Raw genomic sequence first — 12,343 nt, 5'->3', positions numbered from 1 at the left:
AATTATTCCAAAGTGCTTTTCATTTTCCCCAACAAAACCCTATTTAAGCTATCATTTACTGATTTATTTACTTTCCCAAAGCATAACTTTACATTTATCAACATTAAAACTCTCACCTGCAACCTGGTCTCCCAGTGCCCCAATTTGTCAAACTCTCCTTGCAGGGAAGTAATGTCTAGTTCAGTCTGACCCAATTGGGTCATTACCTTACCCAATATTATACCATCTGCAAACACTGAGATATGGCTTTCAATACCCACTGCAAGATCATTAATGCAGACATTCCACTCCACTTACCACTTTTGTCCATTTAGAACATTCTCCATTAACAACTCTATGAAATCTATCATTAAGGCAGTTTTCCACCCATGTGCAAATGTCACCAAAATAAACTAGAAGACAGCGCTAAGACAATATATAGATAAAAAAATATATAAATTTTATTATAGAAAAAGACAAAGAGCATATATTAGAAATATACATCAAAACATATGAAAAAAACAAAAATACAAACATTATACAAATATATAGATACTAGAATATGTATCTCAAGAATATATCCAAAAAGATACAAAACAAAACAAACAATAAATTAGAGATTTAAAACTCACTGTTGAGTAAGTTTTTTTTCTTTTCAAATGTTACCTAAGCCTATCTCTTAATTTGTACAGTTACCCTGTATGAGTATCAAATGCTTTAGAAAAAACCCAAATAAATCACATTGGCTGAAAGACGCAGGTTTCTATTTTTGCTTTATTTTTACCCGGCTGAGCTTTTGAGCCTTTTTTGAATAGTAGTACCATACTTGTTTTAAGCCAATCTTTTGGCACCATATCAGACAAGAGATAATCTCAAAATTAATGGCCTGGCTACTTCCCTACCAGGGGATGCACACTATCTGGCACCGAAGTTTTAACTGTTTATTTAGCAATCAGTCACATGATTACCAGAAGCTTTTTGTAGCAAAATGTTGGAAATCTGTAGGGATTGTTTTTTTCTATTAGTATACACAAAGACAAAAAATTGAACTAAAACTTCTGCCTTCTTCTTGTCTATGCTAGCCAATTTACTAATTCCAGAATTCAATGGGCCAACAGTTTTCTTTGTTGGTTTTTACACATTGTGTTTAACATTTTTGGGGGGGTTTCTATTTCATAAATGATGCTGCCGATCCCTTTGACGTTCTCTTTTTCCTTAGACTGACTGTTCAATTAAGTCACATTCGGCAGACTAGATGGGCCGAATGGTTCTGCTGTCAAATTCTTTGTTTCTGTTTCTACATTGATTTTAATTTGCTTCTTTTGAATGTGTTACCCAAGTGGGCATGATTATAAGTGTATATCATAAAATGAGACAGTAAAGTAAACTCTTACAGTATGAAATAGATCACTTTTTCCCACTATGAATGAACTGCTGAAATGCAGAGTGATACAGCAAATGGTGACCACGTGACTTGTTTACAAAAGGTAAGTGAATGTAAAATGTGATTCACAAAAAAACTTTGTAGGTGACACAATATGTGAACACACAAGTGTAATCACAATATAATAAAATCTTACAACACTGTGAGTCAAGTAAATTGTCCAAAAACCTAAAAAGACTTTTAGCCTTTTTTTTGTCTTTTAGTATTTTTACAGTCATTCACCTTTTGTAAACAAGTCATGTGGTCACCGTTTGTTGTGTCACTCCATTTGCACTTCAGCAATTCATTCATAGTTATTTATATACACCAGCCTTTTTATTGTCAATTCACACTATTTTATATTGATATTTGCTTTATTTTCACTCATATTGGGCCCTAGAGGGTGGTTTATCTTTTTCCCTTTTTATAGTGTCCATACACTGAGCGCTGTTTGGATTCCTTATTCAAGTTTAGCCTTTTTTTGCAGCTAGAGTTGCCTGCATTTTTTTTCCAGCTGCCGGTGTATAGTGGACATATTGAGCTTAGTCTTCTTTTATATATTTATATATGTTTGGGGCGTGATTGGTTTGCTCATTCTGCTATTTTTCTATGTTCTGTAGAGCTATCCCCAGTTAGATTTTAGTGGGCAGTGAGTAGGAGTGACCAAGCACTGCTCCCCTTCCCAAGATTGAAGGAACTCTGGGTCAAACCCAGCAAGTTCCCAGGCCAAGTGTGTATATGTTTTGTAAGGGATCATATATCAAAATATACTTCCTGCAGAAAAGATATATAAATAGGAGGGAAATGTACACAATTTCTACATGCCTTTTCACCAGCCAGAGAGTTTTGTACTTATTTTTTAACCTTTTTTATTTCCTCTTTTCAGGTCCTTTCCAAATGAATAAGTGTAAGAAAACCATTACTTTTAGTTTTCCCAGTTTAGAAATTTTCAGCTTCCCTTTGGGACTTTTTTGTGATGAAAATACATCAACATATGTGTCACTTTACAAGTTTATTTATCATAATAAATATGTCCTGACCCTGCTTACAATATGACAAATTATTTTAATTCCGATGGGATTTAAGTATATATTAGTATATATATATATATATATATATATATATATACTTTCCCTTACAGTTTCCAGAAGCAATATTATTATTACTATGTTAAACAATGCACGTAGAGTGATGAGTGTGTTATGCAGTGTGCCCTGTAGCTTCCACAAACCAATCAATATTCATTATTTGTGGGGGTTTTCTGTAATTTAGAGATGTATCTGAATTTTGCTGAAGTTTTGGTGGATTTTGTGCACTTGCATATAACCTGTACAAAAAATTAAACACTATAAATTTAACTAGTGACAATTACCAATTAGCAAAGCCATACAATGTTTTTTTTTTCTTTAATTTGTGTTTTTTTTTTTTTTTATATATTGTTGGATTATACATCTAATTGTGGCATCAAAAGAAAGCCCTAGCTGTCCTTGAAAAAACAATGAACAATGAACCACAGTGGACTGAACCAGAGTCATCTTCCTTAGAACAACTGCATTCAGAAGGCTTGTAAGGGGTTTTCAGCTCTGCTTAGGGAGCGATAATTTTTTTTACCCTTCCCCATCAGGAAATCAGAAGGAGGCTTGTATCTTCCTTGGGGACCTTAGCAAAGCTTTTGAACTCCAGGGCTTTACTGGCCTTCTTCTGGGGTAGGACAGGTTCAGGATCCATAGAGAGTGGTGGCAACCAAAAGGTCCAGAACCACCACTCCCACCAGAAAGGTAATCTTCTTAAGGTGTTACACCCTAGGACTCAAACCCAATGTGGTACAAACATTTTTTTTAATATGAAATAAAATAATGTGACTATTTAAAGCCTCAGCCTGAGACTACCATTTTACAAATTGGAAATGGCAAGAAAAAGCCCCGTGGAGTCCTTAAACCCATGTCAACTGCAATTCCACCTAACAGGTAGGCACAATCCTGTAGGAGATATCGATCTCAGACAAGAAAAGCAGTAACTCTTACCACTGCAGAGGATATTCTACTATTGATCTAACCCAACAGTCAGAGAAGCGATTTCTTCAACATGATAGGTGGTCCTGCCAAAATCTTTCCCGTGTTCTGCAACATCCCTTGAGTGCAATAGGTATACCTTTTTTGCTTTTGATGGCCAAAACACTACACCATTTCTTTTGCTTATTTTCAATTCATTTTGAATGGTTGTCCTTAGTTCCCGGTACCCTCTGTACGACTGCATTTTCCAACCTTTTTCGGCAAAACATGTGTAACGGTGAGATGAGAGGATCCCAGGGGCAGAGACTGGCACAGCTGGACACAGGAGAAAAACTGGCCAGCAAATAGACCAGCAAATATCGGGTACAATAGGACAAAATCAGCAGGCAGAAAACAAGGTCAGGCAAGCCGGGTAAATAATCTGATGTCCGTGGAGCCAAATCTGGAATCAAACAGAGGGTCAAACAAGCCGGGTCAAAAGTCCATCAAAATAACACTGAAGCAACGTATACACCAATCAAAGGTAACTGGCTAGAAACGGATGGGGTTTAAATAGTGGACTTCCGCGGTCAGCTGAAGTAACCGCTCTTCGCATACTGCTGTGATCACGTGACCATGCCCCGCAATCAGTTCGTTTCGGCTCTCCAGCCGAGTACGAGGCTGCATGACGACGTGGGATGCGGTTGCCGGACAGGTAAGTCCTTATAACATGGCTTTCATATGGGATGCACTTTTTTCTTTTTTGTTACTGTGTTTATGCGTCCACGACACTCCAGTCCTGCCGCCCCTCGGAAAGCTTCCTTCCCGCTGGCAATTCCTCCCAGGTAGCGGGTACCCGTAATGGACCCACTACTTTGCAAACTTCAACAGTGAACGCTCACCTGACGTGTGTTTATGACCTTGGATGACCCCAGCTGACCTGAATAACCTCATTTTTGGCATCCACAGCCTATTTTAAGTCGGGACCTTCATTGTCTAGCTACCCTTGGTTGGTGTAGCACCGTGCGTTTCCTCCTGCTCTACTTTGATCGTGATTTTTTGTTCTCGACCAGGCTTGCTTGACCTCACTCCTGGATCCTGATCTGGCTGTCGTTATTCTTCTGGTACCGACTCAGCTTGCTGACTACGTCCCTGGTCCTGGCCCTTCTGGTGTATTGGCCTACTTTGCTCTATGGGATTCTATCCTACTGGAATTGTTACAGACATTAATCGACAAGATGTGTCCAAAAAATATATGCTATATAACTCAAATAATTTTGTCTGCTCCTATAAATTCTTGAGAAGTATGACATTTACTACCACCATTGTGTGGATACCAATACCAATGTACTGCAACTGTTATTTTTCCCAAACTAATTCAAATACCAAATGCCCCACAGGCGTATACTCTACAAAGTTTTCCCAAAGTTCATGTCTCAAAGGATTCAAAACTATCTGCATATGTTTTCTACATGACTTTTCTGTAGAAAAATGTGGTTTTGAATTTCCCTCACCAGAATTTAAATTCCCCAACTTACACTAGCTGCAGGTTAAATATCCTATCCCTGCGCTATATCCTATATTGCACAAGGTGACAGTGCGATACTATTAAATGAGCTATAAAATAAGTCTTTAAATGAAGTTACACTAAGTGAAAGACTGTAGATTGTAAGCTCAGTTGAGGAGGGCCCTCCTCACCTGTTGTCTCTGTTAGTCAATTTGTTATGTTACACACTACTTGTTATGTCCTGTCTACCCATTGTACAGCACTATGGAATTTGATGGCGCTATAATAATAATATATAAATATATAATAATAATAATAATATATAATATTTATAATAATAAATTATAATAAAAATAAATAATATTGTTATATTAAGAAATATCTATGGAGAAAGCCATAGATAACATAAAACATTCTTACAGGAATATAAAACAAGTGCTCCTGTGAAATTAAAGCTCTAGTCAAACTAAGCTTACAAAGGTTGCCTCTAAGGAAATAAATCTCTCCAATTCTAATGTTACTCTACGGAGACTTATTTTTAAGTCGTGGTATTGTAGAAAAAGGCTTCACCACGTATAGAGATTTCTCATAACTGAGGCATTGGACACTGACCAGTATTAGCAGTGCAATTCCTGTGTCTAGTAGGTGTTATCAAGAGATGGATGAGCAGGTCAAAGCTAAGGTCCCATGCACAAGTCACATGTGCTGAAGTCACATGCACATGTCTTAGTGAGTTGTAGTAATGGTCATAATGGTGTCACTGACATATTCAAAGCAGAAATGGAAGGCAGGATCATGTTTTTTCTTGTAAAAAAATGTGTCTTGAAGAGGCACAACACATAGGGTAAATTATATTATTCTACTTACTAGTGAAGCTCTTTTTCTTGACTGGTCAATAGATGGTTATTAGCTTGTTCCTGTCTGATTTAGGGTACATTTAAAAATTCTTAACACGTCTTTGGACGTACAAGGATGTCCCGAAAAAAGAGATATCACTATAACACCCACAAGATATAAGATAGGGCAAAAAAAATCCCTTATACCTTTTAGCCCTACTATTGAAATCAGACAGTAAATTCTAAAAACATCTTCTCTTCCCCCAAGCCCCTAAAAATATAATGTTGGGGATTATGTAAGGGTTGGATGTAACCCTTCATAAATAAATAAAAAAAAACTATGTATGTGGAAAAGTTGCAGAACATAAATTGGGTTATTGTTAATAAGTGGCACCAGCTCTGTAGATTTGTTTAACATCAGCATTTCTATAAATTAAGAAAAAAAGCCATGTTTCATTCATATGGGTACATTAAACATGGAAAAAGGGAATCATGGTAACAAACATAAAATTACAAAATATCTCTGGACTTTAGGGTAAGAAAAAACCTGCCATGAGTAGGTTAATCGTATACTCAAGTATAAAATCACACACTTCGTCCTTCTGTATACCACAATAAACTGATTTTGACTTTACAGTTTTACAAATCACCAGACAGCCAAGCTTATTATAAAGCTGATGTATATTTCAGATGAAATCCTTTATTTTTAGCCAAGCCATAAGGTGGCTTTGCATTTGGTCTAACATGTATATAGAAGGATCACAGAGAAGAAACAGAAATGTCTACAGAAAGAAAATGGGTTGTGTTATTGTCACCTACAACCCCTGCTTGTGGATCTGTGAAGAATACTAAAAGAGATTCAAACATCACACATGATGAAAGGAGCCAAAGAAATACTGCTGATACTTCCTCTGCCCCTTAAGTTTGAACAATGGGTAATATTAATGGTTTTGAATAAGAATTTTGTTTCACTATATAGTGTAGTAAAGGGTATATTAAAGAACTTAATGGACCTGGATTCCATTTGTGGGACCAAAAAGTATGTTTATATATGTACAGTGCTGTAAAAGGGTATTTGCCCCTTCCGATTTCTTCTGTTTTTGCATTTTTGTCACACTTAAATGTTTTAGATTATCAAACTAATTTAAATATTAAACAAAGATAACATGAGTAAACACAAAATTATGTTGTTAAATGATGATTTTATGTAGACAAGGAAAAAGCTAGTACAGTGATACCCCCAATGCATAGGTTTGTTGGGACATGTGCACTTTTCAAATTGGAACTTTGACATGTGGTCATCCTGTCCCCTGTGTTAATTTGGACATTGTTAAAACCAGCCAATTCAATTTACCCCATCAAATCCTAAAATCATACAATTCTTAAAAGTAGACACCCCATGGGCATTTAACATGCCAGTATTTTAACTTTTTCCTTGCGAGAATTGTTTGACGATATAGTGCTAATTTTAGGACTTGCTCATAAAAATAAATGTTTTTTATGCATATATATTTTTGGCCTTTTTAAAAAAAAAAATATTTTTACATGTGGAGAAACTATTTTTTTTTTTATTAATCACATTGTGATTAGAAAGCTGGGCTCAATTGACTTGCATGATTGAATGCAGTACCTGTATTCAACCTGCAAGGAGAGCCAGAGTTCTCAGGAGGGTCTGAAGAAACCGTCTTGGAAACTTTGGAAACGTTTAAATTTTTTTTAAAGGATGCGCCGCCATCTTGCGAGTGGCAAAATCTCAACATCATTTGCCTCAACAAAGAAAGTGACCATAGATCGCTGAGGAAGATGTTGCTGAGGAAACCGTCATCCTGTGGAGCCAACTGGCTTTGGATTTCTGTGTCTTATCAGATGCTGTTGTTCATTTGACACTAGCATATGTTGAGACTTTGTTAACTGTACTGGTTCTGAAAGGAAGTTTATCAAGTAACCGTGAATAGTCTGCAGAACCCATGCATTTGGGGTAAGATTGAATCAAGCCTGTGGGAAGTAAGCAAGCCGTTCCGGCGGTAAATTGGTGAGAACAACAATGGGAAGGTAGACTTACCTGCATTGTAGCGAGTCCTTCCATGTCCTCGGAAGCCTCTTCCCCTAAATGGGTCATGTTGACTCAGTTCCAGTTGAATGTAGTTCCAAGGCCTGTATATCCCAGGAAGAAACCTTGGCTCTGTCCATATCTGGGGCCTGAGAGCCAAAAACGGCTGGCGGCATGACCCCTCTGCCCTCCAGTCCTGCCAAAAACTCCTCTGGAGGTGGGTTGATGAAAAACTCTGCAGAACGAGACCTAAGCCTTATTAAGTGTTGTGTACGGGTTCATGTGCTTTTGGAGCTCCTTGAGGAAAGGCTTTCCAAACAGGGCTCCTAAGGTCATTAGTGGCTAGATCAGATAGCTTTGGGTCGATACGAAGGGTCTGGGCATTCTGGCTGGAACCGGTTTCTCACCTCTCTGTAGAGGGACTTGTGCCCCCAGCAATGTATATATTGCGTGAGGTGCTCTGGCAGTGTCCATTCCAAGTAGCGACTATGCGTCCAATCCCGAAGGAGAGGTGATCAAAAGGAGGACTACCCCAAAGGGTCAGATATAAAAATTGATCTGCCAGGGCTGCTTGCACATCTGAAGGGGGAGCCGCAATGCGCAACTGAGGTATCACTTTGCAGTAATTTAAATTCTTTAGCAGCAATGCACCATGTCTTTAATAACAGTAGTGACTTGTATGAGAAGATGTTTCCCTTTTGGTGCAAGCAGTGATTTGTGCAATCAATATAGGCCAAACCTTGGGGGGAAAAAAACATTCCTGGGCTGAAACCTGAACAATGGGTACAAAATCTTTCAAATATGCCTTTACTAGTATAAAGTAAATGAAGCTAGTCTCCGTGTTTTCCAATAATGCAAATATTAGTGGTGTGGTAGACATCCTATAACGTAAGCGGAGTTTATCCGCTACCTATGGAAGAGAAAAAACACTTTCCCCCATCTCTCACGTTGATCTAGAGAGATCATGCAAAAAAACGGAGTTCCTCTTGGTTTGGGATCGGGGGCAGGGTTAGATTTGTGTAAGGGTAGGACTACCCCCAGTTAAATTTAAAGGAGACGGGTAGTGGTTAAGTTGGAGGCAGTAGAGGGTGGAACCTGGAAAGGACTGGGCTAGGACAAAACCAGCTCCCCTGCCTGGAGACAGAACATACTATGCTTGAGACCAAAGGGGGCAGCACAAATTCGCAAAAATGATATGAATTTGTTTCCTGTATGTTTTGCCTCTATCTTGTCCATGTGTTTTATCACATTTTACTCACTTATTGATTGACATGAAAGCAATAACATTGTACTAGCATAGTACTAACTCAGAAGGAGGCAACAATTAACTAATGTATTTTTAAGCCAGAACAATTGAGTGTACATGGATGAGCATACAATCAAACTTGAATTAAATATTTAAGAAAATAAATATAGAAAGGAAAAAAATAAATATAAAAAAGGAAATATGTTATTTTATCCCGTCTGCAGAGTTTAGAAGCTGCATGTGCTGACAACGAGTATATGAAAGATGGCAGATGCTGCAAACTGTGTAATCCTGGTAAGTGAGCTTTGTGCTGTCAGGTCCGTTTCGTGCTCACTATTGAAAATGTTTCCCATTGACATGTTACTAATATATCATCTAGCAGAACACGGCCTAGAATGGAATAGTATTAAAATACCAGTACATACAGAATAAACGTATAAAAACATTAAACGGGGTGAGTTAAAGTAAAATTCTGTCTGCGGCCCCAAACAGCCTTACAAATGATGAATGTCTAATACGTTTGTTAATATGCATTCTTAACTTGATGGGAAAAAAAACGATTTACCTTTGTAAAACACTGCTGCATTACACACGCTTCCACTCTCCACAATCCCAGGGAGGAATTCTGATTAATCCCTCTTTTTTAACCTTAATCCCTTTTACAAAAAATACCTTAAATATAGTTTGCCCAACTGAGTGCCAATCTGGAAGCAGAAGCTGCTCATGCCACTCAGTCTTATAAAACTTAAATGTGGAGCCAACGTGCGAGAGAAGCCACAGATAGACTCTCAGAGTTCAGTTCCTGGGAGTAGTGCAATGGTGCACTAGTCAGCCATATCAGTAGCTCTACATACCGCTGGCCTGTATGGGTGTGTGGCAAAAAAAGCTGTTACTAAAAAGGTACAATCTGGAGTTTGCCAGGAAGCATACGCGTGACAATATGGGAATAGGTTTTGGGGTCAGAACACAGCAAGACAGAACTTTTTGGGTCAATTTCAAAGTGCTATTTGTGGAGCAAACCCAACACTGTCTATGCTTCAAAACACACCATCCATACAGTGAATTGTGATAGTGGCAGCATCATGTTAAGGAGATGCACGGCCAAAGCAACACGAGAGTGTATAAAGAACAAAAGGTTTATGTAATTGGGCTTACCCTCACCCAAAATCTATGGCATTCTTTTAAAACAGGTTTGCAAGCAACCTGAAAGACCTAAAGCAAATCTACAAATAAAAATGGATCAAAGCTGGTACATCCCTCAAAGGACTTATAGGGAAACTCCATCCATCACATGTACTTTAATGAATATGATGTCTGAGTTTCACCTTTTTACGAACTCCAGTTTCATATTAATATTAATGCGTAGGGCTTGAATCCTTACGGAAGCAGCATAGTTTCATTTAGAAAAAAAATCAATACATTTTACCATACTAAAACCATTATACTCCTATTATGTTTGTGTTTCAGTGTTTTAAAATGTAATATACAGAAAGAACATTCAATGTACCATGTAATTAAGTAATAATATGAGTGAACTGGTTAGGGTCTGAACAGTGCAAGGCACAGTACAATCTATGTTTTTGTTTGAAGGTTTTAAAATAAGTAATTTATCTAATTTATCAACATATAGCTTATGACTTTTATTAGTATATTTATTTTGGAGATACTTAGTTGAATCTTTCAACAACAACAATCAACAACAATCATCAATCCAACAAGACATGACTTAAAATAATGAGAGAATAATTGTGAAATGTGAACGAGACATTAAGAAGACCTTAGTTTATTTAGTTATCATTAAATGATGAATTGATAGTGAGAGCTGGGTTGCTCCAGATAGGTGGAATGTACCTTGTGTTTTGAGTGGATTAGATGACCTGTATGAACAGTTGGAGAACACACATAATAAAATACTGAGAGCTAATTTACTTTTATTGATTTATGTTTAGTAGAGGATATTCCCAGAGTGTATGTTTGGAAGAAATACATGTGTTGATTATATGCTTGAATTGTTTGATATATACAGGAAGCAAACTATCTGCCGAATGCACTGAGCAGGATGAAACCAAATGCTTGAAGTGTGAGCCAGGGGAATTCCAAAGTACCTGGAACAAGGAAGCTTATTGCCATCAGCACAGCTACTGCGACCATAGTATGAGCCTTCTTGTTACCTCTTCTGCCTGTCTCAATATTTTTTTTTACTGTTCCTTCCCCATTTTCTCTGTCTCATGCATCTTTGAGTTTTGTCTTTTGTAATATACTTCTGATTTGATGGGAATGCCTTTTTACTTTCTTTTCTGTAATTCTTATTTTCAGATGCTGGACTTGAACAGGAGAGCGAGGGCACTACAGAAAAGGACACAGTATGCAAATGTCAAAGCGGGAGACATTGCTCCAGTCAGTTATGTGAAACTTGTGTGCTTAACACAGCTTGTGCCCCTGGACATGGAGTCATTGTGGAAGGTTAGAAACATAACTGAAGTTCACTTTTACTCCCTCGGTTATTATTATTATTTATTGTTTTATATAGTGCCATCATATTTCCCAGGATAAACCAGTGCATCAATAGGAACTGTTTGGTCGTATTCATTTGAATACCTCCATAGGTGTAAGTTAATTCATACCTCTGTTCATATCCTTTCATGGGATAGGACATTTAATGGAGAGACATGTGGCTTACTCAGCTGATAATGTTCAGAACCTCTGGGGCCCCATGCTTTGTATAAGCTGCATCCTCTGCCATTATGGAATTGATAAAGAAAGTCACATGATTCCACTGTGGAATGAGGGAATTCACGGATTATAAATTTAAATTATTCTCATTCTTTTGCAGCTAAAATGTATTCAGACACACAGTGTTCACCATGTACACATGGAACATTCTCTAATGTGACATCTGATACCAAACCATGCCAAGAATGGACCAGGTAAGGAAGACATCAGCAAGAAACTATAAATTTAAATATATGCCATAAAACGTAACTATTTTCTAAATGCACAGTCTCATAAAATGTCACATGTATGGTGACATAAAGTACAGTGTGAAACATGAAACCCAGTAACAAACATATTGTAAGACATACAAAAACATAAGGCCATCAAAAACAGGTAAACATTTGTGATGGAAGCCCACTGAAAGTGTACAGATTATGTTTCAGATTATGAACAAGAAAATTCAAATATATATACAAGATTTGCCCATTCTCAATTTCTTAAATGTTGACTCATTTAAATAATGCAGATCATCAAACTAAATTTGAAATAAGATGTGAGTAAACACAAAATGTAGCTTTTAACCCCTACACAAGAAT

The 12,343-nt window shown here is 37.3% G+C and overlaps 1 protein-coding gene across 1 annotated transcript; it reads left to right on the top strand.

Annotated features, from left to right (window-relative positions):
• The first annotated feature begins 4,078 nt into the window (after window positions 1–4,078).
• On the top strand, window positions 4,079–11,500 carry LOC149276413 (tumor necrosis factor receptor superfamily member 5-like). Its single transcript, XM_089503681.1, has 4 exons — window positions 4,079–4,108; window positions 9,257–9,326; window positions 11,059–11,184; window positions 11,349–11,500. Exons 1-4 carry the CDS (start codon window positions 4,079–4,081, stop codon window positions 11,498–11,500), a joined length of 378 nt encoding a protein of 125 aa, XP_089359807.1.
• Window positions 11,501–12,343: the final 843 nt, after the last annotated feature.

The sequence above is a fragment of the Sceloporus occidentalis genome, unplaced genomic scaffold (assembly GCF_023333645.1).
Source record: "Sceloporus occidentalis isolate IW3139 unplaced genomic scaffold, rSceOcc1.0.p SCAF_240, whole genome shotgun sequence".
In the NCBI taxonomy this organism is placed as follows: Eukaryota; Metazoa; Chordata; class Lepidosauria; order Squamata; family Phrynosomatidae; genus Sceloporus; species Sceloporus occidentalis.
The sequence above is the reverse complement of the archived record's forward strand: the minus strand, read 5'-3'. Positions and strand labels throughout refer to the sequence as shown.